This window comes from Pseudonaja textilis, chromosome 3 (genome assembly GCF_049901715.1).
Source record: "Pseudonaja textilis isolate UNSWEBS1 chromosome 3, rPseTex1.2, whole genome shotgun sequence".
NCBI classification, from domain to species: domain Eukaryota; kingdom Metazoa; phylum Chordata; class Lepidosauria; order Squamata; family Elapidae; genus Pseudonaja; species Pseudonaja textilis.
In genome coordinates this window covers 198,309,101-198,331,131 of record NC_141992.1, presented here as the reverse complement: position 1 = coordinate 198,331,131, position 22,031 = coordinate 198,309,101, and the positions used below count along the sequence as shown (strand labels likewise).

Genomic DNA, 22,031 nt, shown 5'->3' with positions numbered 1-22,031 from the left:
CTGGGGGATTAAAAGTCTCCTGTTAGCTATGGTACTCCGATACCTGTGAGCCAGGAGCTCAGATTACTACAAGTACAGGTTAATCCTCAACTTACAACAGTTCTTTTAGTGACCATTCAAAGTTATTGGAGTCTGATTCTGAGGGGGAGATTGAGCAGCTGATAGGGAGTGGGGGTGTGGCTCCGGTGGCTGTGGAGGAAACTGGGGAAGGGCACAGTCCGGCTGGGCATTCAGAGGAAGACCCAGGGCAAGCCCCTCTTCATCCTAGGGCACGCAGGGAGGAACGGAGAAGGGAGCAACAGGGCTTATGGGAAAGGAAAGGGCCCTGATCCCTTTCATTAGTTGCAGCTGGGAGGAACAGGATATAAGAAGGGTGTTTGCACAAAGCACCTTGCTGGAAGCAAAACGTGCATTATCTTTGTCGAAGCTTATCTGGGTTTTGGCGTCCTCCCAACTGTGGGTGCTGCATTATCTTTTGGAAGTCTGCAATTTATTATCCCTGGCCTGGCTTGTTAATTACTTCAGTGTGGTTTGTGTTGGGTTTTTTTTATTTTATTTCTAATTTATCTGTACTTTGGGTTTGGACTGCATTTCTTCCCTTTGTAGACTGTTTCTGAAAGAATTTGATCTCCCACCGAGGATAACTGGACATTGGGCGCCAAGTTGGAGGCATTAAAGGGACTTTACCTATTTTTGTGACTTTGCCACGCCCCAGGTCATCACAGGATGGCACTGGAAAAACTGACTTATGACCATGTTGCACACTTACATGTTGCCACCATCCTGGTGGTCACGTGATCAAAATTCAGACACATGGCAACTGGCATGTACTTATAAAGGTTGCAGTGTCCCGAGGTCACTTTGGCGACCTTCCGACGAGCCAAATCCATGGGGAAGCAGGATTCACTTAACCACTGGGTCCTTAACTTATCAACGGCAGCGATTCACTTAACAACAATGGCAAGAAAGCTCGCAAAACAGGGCAAAACAAATGCCTCACTTAACAAACAGAAATCAGGAGCTCAATGATGGTTGTAAGTCGAGGAGTACCTGTATTTAGTGTTCAGACTGAATGTGGCGTGTTACAGGTAATCCTTGACTTACCAATACACCTTTAGCAACCGAAGTTACAATGGGAGTGGGGGGGGGAGTGACTTAGGACCATTTTTCACATTTACGACCATTGCAGCATTCCTCCAGGGTCACATGAACAAAATCCAGGCCCTTGGCAAACGATTTGTATTTATGACAGTTGCAGTGTCACATGTTCCCCCTTTTGCGACCCAAGTCCACGGGGAAGGCAAATTCATTCACAAAAATGTGACTAACTTAAGGGCAGCGATGTTGTGGCCGCCAGTGGTCAGCGGAGCTGGCGGCAGACTCGGACAGTGAGGAGGTTGGGGAGGAACCTGGGCCAGTCCTGGAGTCTGGGGAAGGCTTTAACAAGTGCTCTGCGTGGGAGGCAGAGATAGGGCCAGGTCCATCCAACAGTTATCAGCTGCCTTCAAAATCAGAGATCGGTGGGGAAGAAGAACAGTTGGAGCCTGTTCCCAGAGTGCGCATGCACAGAGCTGCCAGGAGAAGGGAACAGCTAAGGAACAAGGGCCGACTCAGGAGTAAAGGCTCAGGTGGACGGTGAATAAAAGAGGACCAAAAGGGGAATGGGGTTTGCAGGAGACAATTGGTTCGTTTAATTAGGGTGAAGATCTGTTCCTCCATTCTTGCCAAGTAATTGCTGCTACAGCATGGCATTTGGAAGCTATCGGCCTGGCAACTCTCCCACAGCCTGAGAAAGGTCTGTGGTTGTGAAATCTCATGAAAGACTGTTTACCTGGACTTGCGTGAATGTGAATTGTAGCAACTGGTTCGTTTAATTAGGGTGACCAAATAAAACCAAATAAAAGAAGGTTCTGTCAGGATGAAGAGTCTGTTTCGTGATTTTGTGAAGCCTAAGTCAGAACAAGCAATTCGCTTAAAAACTGTGGCAAGGAAGTTCGTAAAATGGAGCAAAACTCACTTAAGAACTGTCTTGCTTTAGCAAAGGAAATTTTGGACTCGATTCTGGTTGTAGGTCAAGGACTACCTGCGTGTTACTTCAAGGGTTACTCAGGAATCGGGCCACCCCCACAAAGGAGCAGAACCCTCAACCATTTCCTTGACTCTCATGAAGGTGGCCCCTTCCCTCCCTTGTCAAAGACCCCAAATTATTGGGAAGTAAAAAACCTTACCCAATTCCAAATGTGACCAACAATAGAACAGAGTTAAAAACGGACGGAGAAATACTTTCTATGAATCCAGTTACGATGCCGATCACCGAGCAGAGATGGCACACAATTTGTACTTGCTGGTTGCGTTAGGGGGCAAAGGACCGATCTTGCCATAAAGCTCTTTGGGGCTTTCTCAATAAGTAACCCTCAAAGGGGAGGAGATGGCGTGGGAGTCAGGGTCAGAGAGAATGGAGTTGGCAGAGGGAGAGAGAGAGAGAGACAGAGAGAGAGAGAGAGAGAGAGACAGACAGACAGAGACAGAGACACTGAGGCGGAGCCTAAGCCGTCCGTTTGCCCTCAGATGGGGAGTCAACAGCCTTCAGGTCTGGAGGTGGGTGATGAGGAAGAGGAGGAACAGCTGGGTCCAGTGCCTGATGCGCGGATGCACAGAAGGGAGAGGAGAGCAGTGGAAATCTATGGGCTGGTCCTTGGGAACGGAAGAGCCACGGCTGTTAGCAAAGCCCCACCTGGGGATAAAAGGCAGGGGACAGAGATGGATAGATGTAGCAGATAACTACTCATCTCCTGCACTGACGGACTTGCGGTGAAAGAGAAAATATTGCCAGGGCTGCCAGCACTCCTAATAAAGGAACCAGTGCTTCAACTACAGAGGGTTTGTCGTGGGTTGGGGAGTTGGGTCAGAACGCAAGGCCTTGTGGAGACATACACTAAGAAGAAAAATACGAGCTTCGATGGACCAGAGTAAAGTAGTAGAGAATTCACAATTACGGATAGAAGCACCACTTGTGTTGGACCAGATATGAGAAGCCACCTGCGGCTTGGACATGGGAGATGTTCGCATCTTACCTGCTGGCAGGAAGGGCTGTGGGCTGGACCGTTCATCTGTTCATAGTACCGTTTTTCAGCATCGTCGTATTTGAATTTATCGAACCAGATCTTCTCATGCATGAGGAAGTGGGTTGCCATTTTTCTGCAAAGAGGAGGTTAAATAAGTATTTGAAAGCACTTGGTTTTAGGATCAGGTCACCAGAGGACCATGAGACATTCCTCTCTCCATCCCTTAGGGTTGCACCTGGTAAGAACTCACTAACCCATCACTCTAGATCGGGGTGTCCAACTTTGTGCCTTTAAGACCTGTGGACTTCAACTCCCAGAATTATGGGAGTTGAAATCTACAAGTCTTAAAGGCACCAAGGTTGGATACCCCTGATCTCTACGGAAAAGCTAATCAAAATGCAATCAAAGAAACGATTACTCAAATTATTCGACACTTGAAAACTGATCGGAACCCTAACCATCAGCTACAAATTGGCTTCAAAGAGGGTACAGAAGGAAACCTATTTTTTCCCCCTCAGAAGATACGTAGACACCAGCATTACAGGCAGCACCCTGATCCTTAAAACGGCACAGAACGATGGGCTTGGAAGTACCCCAATCTTCTCAGCACACTCTGAAAAGGCCTCCACTAATAGGGCCCTCAAAAGGGACTGAACAAAACCACACAACGGAGCAAGGGCCGCTGTTTTACAACACTTCCCAAACTCTTTCGGGGGGGAAACTTTTATCTGGCTGCCTGATAGTTCAGGGGTAAGTGATGGAAACGCAATTTCTCCAGATCTTTGAATCTGCCTCTAGAAAGGAAGCACTTTAAAAAAAACTGCACATGCCGGATGTGGGGTTGGAATTCAGCAACAATGGAGATAAACGCTCTCTTCGACAGTGGGAAGGGGAGAGTAGGAAAGACGGATTAACAGATCAAATCAAATCACAGGGCAAAAGATTTAAAACCTATCACAAAGTATCACTTGGCCTTAAGAGAAGCTTACTAAAATAGAGATGGGATTACACCACAGAGTGCCATGAATGCCATCAAAAAGTACTTCCATCTCAAGAGACATCCAAAATCTGGTTTATGCCATTCATGCCGGCCTAAAAAAAAAAAAAAAAACTCAAGTCAAGCAGTATCTAAACTGCTTCCTTCAAAACATCTCCGACAGTGGTGAGATTCAAAAAGTTTTACCGCCGGTTTGGTGGGCGTTGGCTTGGTGGGTGCGCTTTGGGTGCATGCGCACACTTTGGGTGCACCCGCGTGCCAAATGTGCACTTTGCGCAGAGGGCGTTTCTACTCAAGCCTGCGCTCTCCCAGTCGCTTCAGCAGCGGCCGCGCGGCACTCTGTAGCGCCGCGCGGAGCAGCTGCGCTTCAAAAGCAGGGAACAAAAGGTGAATATGGTAGCCCGGGCGAGCCCAACAGTAGAACGGTGGATTGCCGCTACCGGCTTGGGAGAACCGGGCCGAACCGGTAGAACACCACCACTGATCTCCGCCCGCTGGTATCCCGCTTTTGAAGCGGCAGTTCCGCAAACATCGTCACCAAGGGGGACCACGACAACTAGGAACAGGACAACTCACCGCGGCCAATTCGCAGCAGGGCAAGAGTTACACTAATAACCGAAGAAATAGTGGAACGGAAGCATGAAAAGGATGCCAAAGGAGAGACGGAATGAAACGGGAATGACAAAAATTACAATAATTCAATGCGCTTCAACTGAATTGTCGATTTGCCCCGCAGCCACAATTTGTGGAGAGTTGGCCAGGTCAAGTTATCTCGCAGCGAGCTGGTTGCGGCAAATTTCTTCCATCTTGCCACCAAGGGCCCAGTTTTTGGAGACTCAGGTGAGGCCTGGATTCGACACCCTTTCTCCAATGAGACCAGGCAGAGACGCCTTCCAACACATTGCATGCAGACAAGCATTAAGCGCGGGAGCTTTTAAAATCTAGATTCACCGAACAAAACACTATTTCATCTCATATTAACTCACATGGACTCTCTTGGTACACATCTGTCAAGTCGACTGAAACAGAAGGAAGAGACGATTTCTTTCCAAACCCTTTAACTTTGGAGCACCCTTCTCAGCATATAGAATAATAAGAGTAGGAAGGGACCTTGGAGGTCTTCTAGTCCAACCCTCCTGCTCAAGCAGGAGACCCTATATCATTTCAGACAAATGTTGGTCCTTAAAACACCCACAACTTCTGAAGGTCAGGTGTTCCACTGATTCATTGTTCTAACTGTCAGGAAATTTCTCCTTAGCTCTAGGTTCTCCTAAAACAGTAGGGTTAAATTCTTTTTTTTCAATAATGCTACTTGGCAAAACGGAGCATCATGAGCCGTGGGTGGCGCAGTGGTAAGAATGCAGTACTGCAGGCTAGTTCTGCTGACTGCCGACTGCCTGCAGTTCGGCAGTTTGATCCTGACCGGTTCAAGGTTTGAGCCAGCCTTCTGTCCTTCCGAAGTGGGTAAAATGAGGGCCCAGATTGTCAAGGGCAAGAGGCTGACTCTTGTAAACCGCTTAGAGAGGGCTGTAAAAGCACTGTGAAGCAGTATATAAGTGTTAGTAGGTAGGTAGGTAGGCCATTGTAGCGCAGTGGTTAGAGTGCAGCACTGCAGGCTAACTCTACCCACTGCCAGGAGTTCAAACCTGACCGGCTCAAGATTGATTCAGCCTTCTGGGGTTGGTAAAATGAGGACCCAGATTCTTGGGGGCAATGTGCTGACTTTATAAGCTTAGAGAGGGCTACGAAAGTGCTGTGAAGCAGTATATAGTTCTAAGTGCAATTGCTATCTTAGCCCTGGCTGTGACCAGCTACATACCAACATCCTCTCCCATGTCTTCTACACGCTGAGCCTGAGTCTTTATAGCTATGCTATTGGGACTGGGAACATCCATCCTCTCTCCCACCCCGCCAAAGACCCCCAACGCATGCTTTTTCCTACTTAGCATCAGGCTCTGGTGCGCTGGAGGGCTGCGCAGCGGGCTGGGCGGCCTTGGCTCGCGTGGCTTCCGATAGTCTGCTGGCCTCTTCTTGGGCAACGGAGGCGTAGAAGCTGGCTTCTGCACTGTCGTACGTGGGCTTGGTGAACCACAAAGACTCCGTGTCTGGGTGCATAAAATGCCAGGCAGGTTGCGGTGTGGGGGCTGCAATTTCGTGGGGCGTCAGAGTCCCACCAGCAGCGTTGTTTCCCCGCTTGCCCGTCGGCTGCTTTCTTGGGCTGCTCCGGCCTTTCTTCTCTTTCCGGCCCTTTCTGGATATGTCCGCGTGGCCACGCTCCTGCAGCCGCACCTTCCCTGGAGGGTGGCCGTCGAACATGTTGGTGTAGAATAACCGCTCAGCGTCATCGTAGAGCGGCTTCTCCAGCCAGACCTCGGAGAGCAAGGCTCGCAAACTGGAGCCCGGAGGTTTGCCATTCACTGTCTGGTTTGCGTCTCCCGCCGGGATGAGCGGAGCGTCGGCAACCTGAGGCTGGGCATCAGCCGTGTGGGCTGGGGTGGAAGGCGTAGCCAAGGCCGTCACGTAGCCCTCATCCGGTGTGACGGGCCCGGCACTAGCCAGCTTCAGGATAGATGGGGGCTGCAGGAGGTGTGCGAGCGTCACAAGTTGGGACCTTTCGACGAAGGCCTTCTCGGCGTCATCAAAGTGGAATTTGTTGACCCACACGTCCTGAACGATGTGATGGCATGCCATGAGGCTGTTGTGGGTGCAGCGCAAGGCGGCCTCGGCCTCGACGGTGTCTTCGGACCAAGGCCCCGCAGCAGCCGGCTCAACGACAGGAGGCGCCACCGGGGGCAAAGAGTCGGCGAGCTTCACATGGTAGGTAGACTCCGCTTGGTCAAACCGAGGCTTGTCAAACCAGACGTGGTCGGCCAACAATCCCGCCAACACGGGATCTATTTGGGGCGCCAAGGACTTGGCTTTCGGAGAATACTTCCTTTTCTTCTGCTTCTTCCCGCTGCCAACCCGCCACAGCTCGGCCTTCAATGCTTCCTCAGTGCAGAAGCCATTCACCGCCACCAGCTCTTGGCCTGGCCCGGCTGCAGAGGCAGCTAACGCTGCTTCTCGCTCATAGTGAAGCCTCTCAGCCTCGTCGTACTTGGGCTTGTCTACCCAGACCTTTTCGGTGGGGTACAGCAGCTTCCGGGTTCTCATCTTCCAAATGGGGCGCCAGCATGAAGAGACAAGCACAAAAGTACAGTGGCTGAAATAACGCACCACAAGCAGCCGGCGGTGCCACGGCGTTCTCCAACCTGGGCGCATGGGCCCTGCCGGCTGGGAACTCTTAAGAAAGGTGGCGTCAGATGTTTGGCAGGAGCAAGCTTGGAAAGGCTGTGCAAGCCCCCCCACCCCCAGCTCCACCATTTACAGGTAGTCCTCGACATACGACCACAGTTAAGCCTCCAACATTGTGGCTAAGTGAGACCGTTAAGTGTATCACTGCAGGGGTTATGTTAGTCATGTGGCCGTTAAGTGAATCTGGCTTCCCCGTTGATTTGGCTTGTCAGAAGGTCACAAAAGGAAACCACGTGACACGCCTGGGATCCTGCAACCGTCATAATTATGAATCAGTTGCCAAGCGTCTGACTGGGTGCAACAGTCGTAAGCGCGATAAATGGTCAAAAGTCACATTTTTAGTGCCGTTGTAACTTGGGAACGGTCACAAAAAAACCTGTTGTAAGTTGAGGACTACTTGTATACATAGCCCTCAATTTATGACAACTGGGGACCAGAATGTCCGTGGCTAGGCAACACAGATGTTAAATGACTCAACGGTCCATTTTATGACCTGTTTTGCTGGGACGGTTAAGCCAGTTGCACCAGTTGCTAAGTAAATCAGGTGGTCATTAAGTGAATCCAGCTCCCCCAATTGACTTGGCTTGTCAGAAGCTGGCGGGGGAAGGCGTCGAACGGTGATCCCACCACCCTGGGGATGCTTCAACCGTGTAAATACATGTCGTTTGCCAGGCACCCGAATTTTGATCATGTGATTGTGGTTATGCTGCAGTGGTGGTTAGTCAAGAGCCAAGGCAAGTCCTTTTTCAGTGCCACTGTAACTTTAAACCACTGGTTGTAAGTTGAGGACTACCTGTATACAAAACCCCAATCATGTGAATGATTGCGCCATTTTTTTTTTAAAAAAAAGTGCTTTAAGCAAATTGTTTAGAAAGCTCTTCTGCCCACTGTCATTCTCTAATATGCCAACAATATTTTTATTTTTTATGCTTCGTGTTTCTTTAAACCGCCCACCTTCCTTGTTAAGTACTTCAGTAAGCAGCTTCAGCTTCAACTCTGTGTTTGCCAGATGTTCGGACTTTTAACTTTCCCACCATCTGCCAGCACCTGTCCCAAAAAGGGACTCAAATACTAAACTTCTAGAAGAGGCAGAGAAACACTTTTTGGAGCTCAGAACTTCCCTGGAGCACGTTGAAACTTATATTCGAAGACCGCTAGAGTTTATTTTTTGGAGGGGGCTGCAGTCATCGACTTCAATCAATATTGTCTGGGCCAATTCCACTTCATGAAGGGGATTTAGGGGGTGGCAAGGTCTCTGCAGGTGGTTGGAAGCTAAGCAGGATTGGGCCTGGTAACTATTTGGATGGGAGACCACCAGGAAATATGTGGGCTGTAGGCTAGACTAGAAAGATAAAACAACAACCCTGGAAGATTGGCCAGAAAACAGCACAAAATGTTCCATAAGGAGGAGCTTATCTGTCTATTTGGGTGCGTTTTGAGGGACAGTGGTGTGATTTGGGTAGAGGTCTCTGTGGTCACCTTTAACATTCAACACAAGTAGCCTCACTTAGCAACCAAAATTGGGGCTGGCAACTTGGGTTAAGGAATGAACTGGCTAAGTGAATCCACAACTGTACTTATGATCTTATTAGAAAGTCATAAACGCAAGGATTGGTTGCAACGTTACTTTTTAAAAAATCGCCACCGTAATCGCAAGTGGGTTGCCATACAAGGCAGTCACTAAATGAGGACTGCCTATACTGAAAAGAATTCAGTCCCACTCCTACTGATGAAGAAAGGAAGAGAGAGTCCTCCACAATTCATGGCCCCAAACGTCCCATAAATTGCCAGTTACGTTTCTTATAGAAGGGGAGATTTCGCACAAATAAAGCAGAATTACAAGTTAACTCTCAGGTAGGAAAAATGACTTCTTAGTTAAAAGACATTTTAAGAATACGGTTGGCAAAAATTATACTCCTGCTGAGGTTGGATACCCAAATTATGTGCTACTAAGGAAGAATTTCTGAACCTTTGCCCATTTTAAATATATATGGTTGACAATTTTGGCACATCACTGTGGAAACAAATATGTGGTCCTCATGTAGATGAAATTACTTGGTATCTGACCTGAACAAAAGTCAGGCCATTCTTCGAAGTGCTGTTGTTGTTTAAAATGTACATTTCATCTCAGGTATATTAATAACTTTTTCCCTACTTACTGTTGGAGACTTGAAATGGAGCACACTACCACAAATTTGAAAAAAGTTACTTGTCTAACCTTGAGTGCATCCATCACAAATTTGTAGTAAGATGTTAAAAAGCTGTTAGCTGTTGTGAGCCAAGTCCTAGAATAAAAGCATTATGTAAACTTCCAAGGAATTGTGACAGGCAAACATCTTTGACATCACAATGCTACCCCGGGGGAGACAAACCAAGGACTTGTAATAGTAGCTTTAGCCTAGTGTAAATTATATGGTTGTCACAACACTAATATATACGTGTATATGAATATGTGTGTGTGTGTGTGTGTGTGTGTGGTATTCAGCTTTGTTCGGGTATTTTCCCACGTCATTGTAGTTGTGCTTTTAAAGTTGTAGCAACGATGGCAGATGAGATTCTGCCAAAACCTTGCTACAACTTTAAAAGCACAACTATAATGATGTGGGAAAATACCCGAACAAAGCTGAATACCATACATACATACATACACACACACACACACATATATATCTACTGTGCCTTCCTACTTTTAACTCGCTTATAATCCAGTATTGTATTGATGTTGTTTTTCACATACAAAGCCAAGCAAGAAATATTTTAACTGTGTTCCTGGCATAACATTATGTGGGGGAATTTGGGATACCATCTCTCTTAGATCTAAACCAGATCAAAGAATAAGATACCAGCCCAAGAATTAGGAAAAAGAGGAGACAAGGTGTTATCGAAAGACTGAAGGACCTGTAAGATTTTGTAAGTTTAAGCACATTTGCAAAAGGGAGGTCTAATTTATACAAGGATAACTTGGGAGACATTTTATTTTAACATCCAGCTGCTTTTGTGCGTTTTATATATATAGATTCCAAGAGACAGTAAATTTAGTAGGCCTGTATACAGGCAAGCCTCAATTTACGACCACAAGGGAGTGCCTAATTTCTGTTGTTAATCCAGACAGTTGTTAACTGGGTTTTAACCCATTTCATGGCTTTTCCTTGCCAGCTTTTAAGTGAATCACTAGAGTTAAGTTAGTAACATGGCTCTTAAGTGAATCTGGCTTCCCCATCAACTTGTCAGAAGATCGCAAAAGATGATCATATGATCCTGGGATGTGCGCAACAGTCATAAATACCAGCCAGTTGCCAAGCCTCTGAATTTTGATCACGTGACCATCGGGATGCTGCAGCGGGCAGAAGTTTGAACAATGGTCACGAGTCACATTTTTCACTTTCTGTAACTTTTGAGCAATCACTCAATGAATGGTCGTAAGTTGAGAAGTACCTGTAAGGGGGGTAAGGTGGTCATGGCTGGCCTAAGTTGGGCATCAGAATTTAGTGGCCCTGGTCTAGATTATGCCTTTTTCTGGCATTTTGTGGGCAACTGTGGCTGGCATCTTTCAAGTTGGAGCAGGGACTGTCTGAATTCCCCTCTCTCCCTAGCCAGATGACCTGACTTATCGTTGGATGTTCTTGGTACGCCTTTGCTGGCTAGTCACAATGCTTTGGGAATGGGAAGGATAAATACTGAAGACAAGGCTAACCCATAATCTGGCTTGCTTGCTGTGGCTTAGTTCGTCGTGGGCAAACCCATCCTGAGAAAAGAAAAAAAAAACCAACGTGGACGAACTCACGTAAGGTATGATGTGCTAGAAAACCTTCATATTGTGTTATGTCAACATCGTGGCATACAAAAACTATCAGCAGTTTTGCCAATAGCGAAGATTTGAAGGATTACAAATAGTTAACAGAACTACAGCTTCTTCCTACTGAAAATGTCATTTTTCTTGCCCGACCAGTCTTGTTACATCAAAAGGATAGAGAAGGAGTAGTATGAAAAGGAGATAAGGGGTCTCAAAATGATAAGGACTCTTTAAAAACAAGAGAGGGGGAGGGAACGACTTCTTCTGTAAACCGGTCAAGAAATGTTCGGTGCTGTTGGCAAATACTTACTTTCTGGTTCCTAGGAAGGCATTAAAAGTGGAAGAAAGAAAAAAAGCATTAAAAGGAGAAGAAAGGGAAAGGGAAAATATTGTTTCTATAGGTAACAACAGCAGAGAGTAAAATGACAAATTGCTGGAACAGTACAGTAAAAAACACTACTCCGAGATTACGCTATTCATTAGAACAATGCTTCTCAAAATTGGTGCTGTCTAGGGGATTCTGGGAGTTGAAGCTGCCACGGGGTTGAGAAACATTGGCACATGCCAGTGGTACAAGGAATTGTGCTGAATTCATAGTTCTATTTTCTTTTAAGTCCAAAGTTAACAAATTTCCAATACGTCCCTACCCACCATAGGACTAACTCCTCCCATTATCTCCAAACCTTGAGAGTAACTAACCCCCTCCCCATATCTCCAAATGTTGAAAGCTGTGTTTCTCTATTGTTTTAAACTTAAAATAAACCCAGCTTTGAAAACAGTTTCCAAATCACCAGCAAAAGCTTATGATGGGACAGTTTATTTCAGATTCTGAATACATTGATTTTACTTGTAAAGTAGCAACTACATCCAGTTCCTCATTCATAAATCCTCTCCCAATAATTAGTTAATTCTGCTATTCAATATAATGCCTATGCCAAACCCACTGAATTAAATTTCTTAAATTTAACATCCATTTGTTTTTCCAAATATGAATATGTACATTTTCTTCAATATAACGAATATATATATATATATCTATATCTATATATATATATATATATGCATTCAGCTTCGTTGGGTATTTTCCCACGTCATTGTCAATACCCGAACAAAGCTGAATGCCATACATGTAAGTACCCGAAAACTTAAAAAACTATAAGAAAACATATATATATATAATAATTTTATTTAACTCTTAACTCATCAGTGTATTTGATGTAAGTTCAGATATATAAATTATACTACAAAGGTATCTTTCCTGTAGGCAAGAATGTGTTACTCTGAGGACCAAGCTATACATAAAAACATTCAAAAATGCTATTGTTCACTTCAGTGCTAAAGTATAAACAGTGAAGGCGGGTTCCTATTTAAAACATGGCGAAAAAACACATGCAACCTCTACAGCTGTGAAGTCCACCATCAAAGCTACCGGAACTGACCTGCTAGACACATGAATTGACATGCGTACTCCCATGTTCTGTTCTGCATGTGGACAGCCATAAAAAAAAAATCACCTACTATTTATAAATAGACTCACAACAGTGGAATGTTTAAATTTAAGCTCTTATCTGCAAATGGCAGGTTATTTGCTGTAGGATCAATAAAAGCATGCCTGAGGATTTGGTTGATCACAAAATGTTCATTCGTATGCTAGAAAGCTAAAGAAAAACAGAGGCGACTAGTTAAGACACATCAAAAACAAAAAAAGTCTACAACAGGAACAGTTGCAAAAAAAAGAGAGGGAGGAAGAGAGAGAGAGAGACAGAGAGAACCAATAGCAGATTATATCCAATGATGTACCAATAAAGGAGAATATTTATAGCTCAGGGTTGACCCGAGGGGTACTTGGTGCTTTCTGACCTGGCTTGTTTTCTTGTAGATGTTTCATTAGCCTAACATTACCTAGTTAATGAAACATTTGCAAGAAAAAGGAGCAAGCTCAGAGAGCTCATCTAATGATATACATAAAAACTGCTGACAACCCGCATACAATTAAAGAACCATATCCCGGTACAGCGCAACATTAAAAATTGAACAGGGACTGCAGGGAATGACACAGCAGGCAAAAACGTGGCTCTTCAGGGACGTTCCAAGTCTTCTTCTTTTTTTTTTGTTTAAGGAACAGAAGATGTTCTACGCAGTTACTTGTTCTAAAGATAAGGCAAGCAGAAAGCCTGACATTTGTAACTAGAGTTCCTTTAACAAACTGGGAAACGTCACCCTGGACAAAGCTACTGAGTCAGAAATTAGGGTGCAGAACCAACCATAAAAAGCAGAAATAATCTTCGACTTAGGATAACAATTGGAGCCAGAATTTCTCTTTGTATGCTAGGTGGTTCTTAGGCGACCCCTGCCCAATTTTAAAACACTTTGTGCCCAGGTCATTAAGCAAATCACGCAGCTGTTAAGTGAACCCGGCTTCCCCCGTTAGTTTTGCATGTCGGAAAGCTGGCAGGGATGGTTGCAAATGGCAATCTCTTGACCCTAGGGATGCTGGCTGCAACAGCCATAAATCTAAGGACTGGTTGTAAGGTTTATTTTCCCCCTTAACGCTGCTCTACTTTTGAGCAGTTACTAAGTCGAGGACTACCGTATTTCTCAAAAAATAAGACCTAACCAGAAAATAAGCCCTAGCACTTTTCCCAAGATGCTCATAATAGAAGCCCTACCCCCCAAATAAGCCTCAGTTAAGATAATCAGCCAGACAGCCACATTTAGTACCGTATTTTCGCCCAAAATAAGATATCACCTGAAAAATAAGCCCTAATGCGTCTAGTTGGAGCAGAAATTAATATACGATCCGGTCTTATTTTGGGGAAAATATGTCCTGTATGAGGAACTCCACTACTTCTATCACAAGTGAGTCCCTTGCATCAAGAGTTACGTACACAATAAACAGTCATCTACTAGGAAAATGTAGCTTCACCAAGCTCCTAAAACAAAATTTTCATTAATGTGGCTTACTTTTCCCAAGAGAAAAGGAACGCAACCCCTTTTTTCTTGAGGCAACGTCACCGTTTCTTGAGGCAACGTCAACATTTTTTTAAAAACGTTGAGAAAACAAGATTTCACCAGCAAAACTGGTTAAAACCTTGAGCTTCTCATCAAATCCTCATCCGTCTGCAGCTCAGCCCTAGGCCTGGCCCTCTTCCACCCCTCGATTCAGGACTTCCAAAAGCCAAAAAATGCCTAGGACAGGACAGAGGATGGTAACGAGCGGACGGAGAGAGACGGATTACAGGTCTGTCCTTGACTTACGACAACTGAGCCCAAAATTGCCATTGGAAAGCAAGACAGTAAAAATACTTTTTCCCCATTTTACGACCTTCCTTGCCACAAGTTGGAGGAAGTGGATCATTGCAATTCAGTCGGTAACCCGGCTGTAAAATGAATCTGACTTTGCTTGTTGGAGGTCACAAAAGGGGAATCACGTAATCCCGGGACTCTGCAACCGTTATAATTATGAAGCAGTTGCTGAGTGCCTGAATTTTAATCACATGAACATAGGGAGGCTACAAAGGTCGTAAGTGTGAAAACCGGTCCTAAGTCACTTTTTTCAGAGGAGTTAAAATTTCGAACAGCCACTAAATGAATGGCTGTAAGTCGAGGACTACCTGTACGGAATCAACTAATGCCCCAAGATCTAGTCCATCCTTAATAAACCTAAGTTGAATTCAATGTTTCTCAATCTTAGCAACTTTTTAAGATGGGGGTCACAAAAGTTGTTGTTTTTTTCCCCATACATCTTTCCATTCAGCCAGAATGAGAAACAAAACGTCTTCAAGAAATAATAAGGGAAGTCCAGGTGCCTCTTGAAAAAGCACTTTTGGGACAACCATGATGCGCATGGACTGAGAATCTCCACAGACTTCCATCAATCAGTCTGAACAGAGCTTGAAGGGACCTTGGAGGTCTACTAGTCCAACCCGCTGCTAAGGCAGGAAACCTTATAGCAGGGGTCCCCAAACTTCTTAAACAGGGCTCAGTTCAGTCCCTCAGACTGTTGGGGGAGCGGGGCGTGGACCGGGTAGGTGTGGCTAGGTAGGCATGTGACTGGGTGGGCATGTGGCTAGGTGGGCATGGCTGGTGGGCATGTGGCTGGGTGGGCATGTGGCTGGGTGGGCTGTGGCTGAGTGGGCATGGCTGGGTGGGCGTGGGTGGGTGGGCATGTGACTGGGTGGGCATGGGTGGGTGGGCATGTGGCTGGGTGGGCATGTGGCTAGGTGGGCATGGCTGGGTGGGCATGTGGCTGGGTGGGCATGTGGCTGGGTGGGCATGTGGCTGGGTGGGCATGTGGCTGGGTGGGCATGTGGCTGAGTGGGCATGGCTGGGTGGGCATGTGACTGGGTGGGCATCTGGGTGGGTGGGCATGTGACTGGGTGGGCATGTGGCTAGGTGGGCATGGCTGGGTGGGCATGTGGCTGGGTGGGCATGTGGCTGGGTGGGCATGTGGCTGGGTGGGCATGTGGCTGAGTGGGCATGGCTGGGTGGGCGTGGGTGGGTGGGCATGTGACTGGGTGGGCATCTGGGTGGGTGGGCATGACTGGGTAGGCATGTGGCTGGGTGGGCATGTGGCTGGGTGGGCATGTGGCTGGGTGGGCGTGGCTGGGTGGGCATGTGGCTGGGTGGGCATGTGGCTGAGTGGGCATGGCTGGGTGGGCGTGGCTGGGTAGGCATGTGACTGGGTGGGCATGTGGCTGGGTGGGCATGTGGCTGGGTGGGCATGGCTGGGTGAGCATGTGGCTGGGTAGGGCATGTGGCTGGGTAGGCATGGCTGGGTGGGCATGTGGCTGGGTGGGCATGTGGCTGGGTGGCATGTGGCTGGTGGGCATGGCTGGGTGGGCGTGGCTGGGTAGGCATGTGACTGGGTAGGCATGGCTGGGTGGGCATGTGGCTGGGTGGGCATGTGGGTGGGTGGGCATGTGGCTGAGTGGGCATGGCTGGGTGAGCATGTGGCTGGGTAGGCATGGCTGGGTGGGCATGTGGCTGGGTGGGCATGTGGCTGGGTGGGCGTGGCTGGGTGGGCATGTGACTGGGTGGGCGTGCCCAATTAAACAGTGCTTTAAACAAAACACAAAAATTAAACTTCGTTACGCTCCTGTGGGTGGAAAAGTTAGTGAAAGGATGTGGCTGCTCTCTCTGGAGGGCAGGGAGGCCGAAAACAGGCAGGTTGGGGGCCTAAGGTGCAGCGGTGTGGGTGGGGCAGCCTCGTGGTCCCTCACGGGGGGGAGGGCAGGTTAATGGCTTCGGTGGACCCTATCCAGCCCGCGGGACATAGTTGGAAGACCCCCTGCCTTATACCATTTGACACCGGTTCCCGTCCAGTCTCTCCTTCAAAACCGCCACTGATGGAGCACCCACAACTTCTGCTGAAGGAATGAATGCTTTATTGGCCAACTGCAATTAGACACACGAGGAATTTGTCTTGGTGCATATGCTCCCAGTGAAAGCCACTGGATTCTCCGTTCTGGTGGCAAGCCGTTCCACCGATGAATTGCTATGCCAATGCAAAATGCAAAATAACAGAGCTGGAAGGGGCCCTGGAGGTCTTCTAGTCCAGCCCCCTGCTCAAGCAGGAGACCCTCCATGACACTAAGGTGGCTGCCCAGTCCTTTCTTCAAAACCTCCAGGATCGGACCATCCGTCCATTCTAGTGGCAAGCTGTTCCACTGGTTAACTGTCCCGTTAGGAAGCTTCTCCTTAGTTCTAGGTTTGCTTCTCTGCCACACCAGACCCCTTGATTGTACAGTCACGGTAGCAGAGTTGGAAGGGACCTCGAGGTCATCTAGCCCAACCCCGTGCTCAAGCAAGAGACCCAGTTGAGAGAATAAATCGGACCCCTCCCCTCATAGCAGCCCCTCAAATACTAGAATATTTCTATCATGTCCTTCTTTTCTCTAGACTCGACGTCCCCAATTCCTGCAGCCATTCTTCACATGTTTTAGTGGCCTTTTAGTGGCCCCCCGCCCAATGGGGGGGGGGGGGGTTGTGGCGCCCCCCGGACGCCCGGTTGGCGATGGCCGAGACCCTTTCGGGTCAAGCCCGACCGGACGCCGCCTGGAACTTTTGCGGGAGCCTCGGAAGGGAATCCCGGCGAAGGAAGGGGGCTCTCTACTCACGCAGCGTCGCCGGGGAGACAAAGAGGCAGCCGGCCTGAGGGAGATGCTTCACGGCGCCTCACGCTCCAGCGGAAAGAAGGCCGGCGCGCGGCGCGCAGGGGGTTATGGGAGCGGCGCCTCACCGGGCAAGCTCACCCTCCGCAGAACTGGGGGAAATAAAGAAAGCGGGCGATACCAAGAGGGGCAACCGAGAAGGACAATCCGCGGCGACGAGAAAATCGGGTGTTATCCATATAGCTTCGTCAGAGCGATGAGACGCGAAGCTTTTCCTTCCTCTTCCTTTTTTTTCCCCCCCTTCTCCTTTCTTTCTTCCTCCCACCCGACTATAATGATAGAATAGGCCAAGGTGTTGAGAGGACGAGGCCACGATGGTGGACGGGGAGGTAATTTAAAGCTGAGGGTTTGTTTTGTTTTGTTTTACCGCCTAGAAAATGTTTTCTTATCTTGGTTTTACGCCACATCTGAGAAGAAAATGGTTTCTCACGGGGAGTAATCCCGCGGGATTTCGTGGGGGAGGAAAAACCCACGACTTTCTCGCGCCTCCCCCCCCTCCCCCAATTTGCTATATTGAAGTCGTCCAAAGGCGCCTGGAGGAAACCAATGCAGCGCCAGTGAAGGGGAGGGAAATGAATGGAATGGTCCACTACGGCAAAAGGAAAAGGGGGGGAAGAGAGCTCCCAGCAATAGAGCCCAGAATAATCTAGCCTGATTCTGAATCTGGTTGGCAGGAGAGATGGGCATCTTCTGCAAAAGTGCCAACATCTGGATACCCCCGACTTCTGCATTAACCTCACTCCTCCCAAACCCTGTTCAGAAGCATCCAAATGGGAACCAAGTCTCACCTTAAAAAGCAGAGTGAGAAGTATTACAATCCAAATATGTATCTTTATACCAGGGGTGTCCAACCTTGGCCACTTTAAGACTTAGTGGACTTCAACTCCCAGAATTCCTCAGCCAGCTTTGCTGGCTGAGGAATTCTGGGAGTTGAAGTCCACAAGTCTTAAAGTGGCCAAGGTTGGACACCCTGCTCTATACTCTTCCTTTTAAAATGTTACCAGAATCCACAACGGTCTGATAATCAGACCATCAAATTAGCAAATTTCCTCAAACCCACCGAAATAAGTTGCCCAGACCCAATCTACATATCAAAGGATAGGGGCTGCAAACACAGAGTTGATTACATTAGATCTCCCAGAGGAACCGCATCAGGGATGGGTTTCTACCGGTTCTGTCCACCTCTGTAGAACCGGTAGCTCTGAAAAGCAGCAGACCTAGAACCGGTACTATGTCTGCTGATGTTTTTGCCCACCTGGGCTCTTACCTGATCTTTATTTCCTGATTTTTTTTTTCAACTTCGGCTGCAGTGCGAGACACAGCCGCAGTTTAAAAAGCAGGAAAAGAGGGCTTGTTTTCGCAGGCTGCTTCTCTGCACGCAGTGTGCTGATGACGATTTACAGGCGCGCAGCTCTCAGCGTGCAGGGAAGCTCGTAAATCCCGAACCGGTAGTTAGCCCTGTTGTATCCCTGTTGTATTTTCGCAGGCTGCTTCTCTGCACGCAGTGTGCTGATGACGATTTACAGCGTGCAGGGAAGCTCGTAAATCCCGAACCGATAGTTAGCCCTGTTGTATCCCTGTTGTATTTTCGCAGGCTGCTTCTCTGCACGCAGTGTGCTGATGACGATTTACAGGCGCGCAGCTCCCAGCGTGCAGGGAAGCTCGTAAATCCCGAACCGGTAGTTAGCCCTGTTGTATCCCTGTTGTATTTTCGCAGGCTGCTTCTCTGCACGCAGTGTGCTGATGACGATTTACAGGCGCGCAGCTCCCAGCGTGCAGGGAAGCTCATAAATCCCGAACCGGTAGTTAGCCCTGTTGTATCCCTGTTGTATTTTCGCAGGCTGCTTCTCTGCACGCAGTGTGCTGATGACGATTTACAGCGTGCAGGGAAGCTCGTAAATCCCGAACCGGTAGTTAGCCCTGTTGTATCCCTGTTGTATTTTCTCAGGCTGCTTCTCGGCACGCAGTGTGCTGATGACGATTTACAGGCGCGCAGCTCCCAGCGTGCAGGGAAGCTCGTATATCCCGAACTGGTAGTTAGCCCTGTTGTATCCCTGTTGTATTTTCGCAGGCTGCTTCTCTGCACGCAGTGTGCTGATGACGATTTACAGCGTGCAGGGAAGCTCGTAAATCCCGAACCAGTAGTTAGCCCTGTTGTATCCCTGTTGTATTTTCGCAGGCTGCTTCTCGGCACGCAGTGTGCTGATGACGATTTACAGGCGCGCAGCTCCCAGCGTGCTGGGAAGCTCGTAAATCCCGAACCGGTAGTTAGCCCTGTCGTATCCCATCCTTGAACTGCACGAACATACCTACCTACATACACACATGCCCCTTAAGTGTCACCCTAGAATCAGCACCCTGAGAAGTTCCTCCAAAAAAAACCCTGCTACCGTGCCCCATTTCTCTGTAGCCTGCTTCTAAAACCAATTTGTTTTGCTTTTAGGAATAAATATTATGACCCCAGCACATTGCAACTGTCATAACTATGAGCCAAGGTCATACTTATGACTGACCTAGGCTTCTCCAAGATCATGAAGCCGACTCCTCATCCCGATAAAACCCCTTTTATTTAGTTTAGAGTGAATTCCTCTCCAACAAAGTCCCAGCAAACAGTCTTTCAAGAGATTTCACAACTACAGACCTTGATCAGGCGTGGAGAATTGCCAGGCCGATATCTTCCAAATGCCATGCTGTAGCAGAAATGACTTGGCAAGAGGTCAGGAACAGATCTTCACCCTAATGAACTGAACTAATTGTCTCCTGAAAAGCCCCACTCCTCTTTTCCTCCTATGTTCCCTCAGGGAGGGGCCATTCACCATCCATCTATGGCTTTATTCCCAAGTTGACCCTTGTTCCTCAGCTGTTCCCTTCTTCTGGCAGCTCTGTGCATGTGCCCACATGGGAACAGGCCCCAGCTGTTCTTCTGCCCTGCTGATCTCCAACTCTGAAGGCAGCTGATAACTGTCAGACGACCCTGGCCCCATCTCTGCCTCCGACGCAGAGCTCTCATCAAAACCCTCCCCAGACTCGCAGGACTGGCTCAGAAAGACACTGGAAACATGGAGGATCATTGGAAAGAGGATTTAATGGTGAAACAGAACCACCAAGCCTGTAGTTCTCTGGTGCAGCTGACCACATGGAGTTGAGACTGGGGGCGAGTACTGATACCTTCTATGGAGCTTTACACTTGAGCTTCCTGTTCCTGTGCAAGAACATGTATTCTATTGGCTGTTGTCAGACTCCCATGTAGGGGTCATGTTTGTCTGAGCTAGGTTTGGCTGAAGTTTGGCTGATGTAATGAAGGGGCTTGTTGGGCAATTCCTATTGTGGCTGAGGGCTAATCCTACCTTTGTTTAGACCTTGCTGCCAGGAATTTTTGCCTATGAATAGAGCTACCCATTTCTTTATCTTTTATCCCATCCTTCCTTTCACCCATCCCCTCCCACTTATGACAATAACCTTGTTGCTTGTACCCTTACGATTTATACTGACTGTTTCCTGGTATGATTTGATTGCTTATTGTACCCTATGACTATTATTAAGTGTTGTATCTGATGATTCTTGACTCTTGACGAATATATCTTTTCTTTCATGTACAGTGAGAGCATTTGCACCAAAGACAAATTCCTTGTGTCCAATCACACTTGACCAATAAAGAATTCTACTTTTTCTTTCTTTCTTTTTTCTTTTTCTTTCTCTTTCTTTTTCCTTTTTTTCTTTTTTCTTTCTTTCATCTATCTATCTATCTATCTATCTATCTATCTATCTATCTATCTATCTATCTATCTATCTGGATTGCTTATTGTACCCTATGACTATTGTTATTAAGTGTTGTACCTGATAATTCTTGGGTCTCGAAAAATGTATCATTTTTGTGTACACTGAGAGCATTTGTACCAAGACAAATTCCTTGTGTGTCCAATCACACTTGGCCAATAAAGAATTCTATTCTATTCTATTCTATTCTATTCTATTCTATTCTATTCTATTCTATTCTATTCTATTCTATTCTATTCTATTCTCTTTATTCTTCTATTCCTAATTCTTATTTCTATTCTACTCCATTCCATTCTGTATTTTATTCCATTGCATTCCATTCTTCCCTTTATTATTCTCTTCTCTTTATTATTCTTTTCTCTTCTGTTCTCTTCTTTATAGAGCCCTGCACACCAGAACAACTAGACACAAGGACAGTTTTTCCCCCGAAAGCCATCACTCTGCTAAACAAATAATTCCCTCAACACTGTCCAACTATTTACAAAGTCTGCACTACTATTACTGTTAATCTCATCACTCATCACCCATCCCCTCCCACTTGTGACTGTACGACTGTCACTTTGTCGCTTGTATCCTTATGATTTATATTGACTGTTTCCTAGTATGATTTGATTGCTTACTGTACCCTGTGATTATTATTGAGTGTTGTACCTGATGATTCTTGACAAATGTATCTTTTCTTTTATGTGCACTGAGAGCATTTGCAGCAAGACAAATTCCTTGTGTGTCCAATCACACTTGGCCAATAAAGAATTCTATTCTATTCCTTAAGTGCTGACATCTGCTGGGGGCTATTAAGGGAGGCAGGGGCTGCTTTCCAAGAGCATTTTTCTCTGTTTCTCACCCAGTATAATAGTCTGCCTTTTCAAAAAAAAATTCTGAAAACAAATCAAATTTCTCAATTTCATTCATTCATCCGATGAGACAAGAAC

The 22,031-nt window shown here is 47.0% G+C and overlaps 1 protein-coding gene across 7 annotated transcripts in view; it reads right to left on the bottom strand.

The window, feature by feature from the left end:
* EEF1D (eukaryotic translation elongation factor 1 delta) overlaps nucleotides 1–17,344 on the bottom strand; it is a 46,971-nt gene extending 29,627 nt beyond the window's left edge. For 3 of the 7 annotated variants that reach the window (XM_087931825.1, XM_087931826.1, XM_087931827.1), the window contains exons 1-2: nucleotides 17,269–17,344; nucleotides 3,075–3,198 (exon numbers count right to left, since the gene is read on the bottom strand). In XM_087931825.1, coding sequence (XP_087787951.1) covers nucleotides 3,075–3,194 — 120 coding nt within the window. In that variant the 5' untranslated portion in view covers nucleotides 3,195–3,198; nucleotides 17,269–17,344. Of the gene's footprint in view, nucleotides 1–3,074; nucleotides 3,199–6,004; nucleotides 7,231–9,574; nucleotides 9,637–17,268 lie in introns of those variants that run through there. The other 4 variants (XM_087931821.1, XM_087931822.1, XM_087931824.1 and 1 more) reach the window with 3 other exon arrangements.
* Between the last annotated feature and the right edge of the window lie 4,687 nt (nucleotides 17,345–22,031).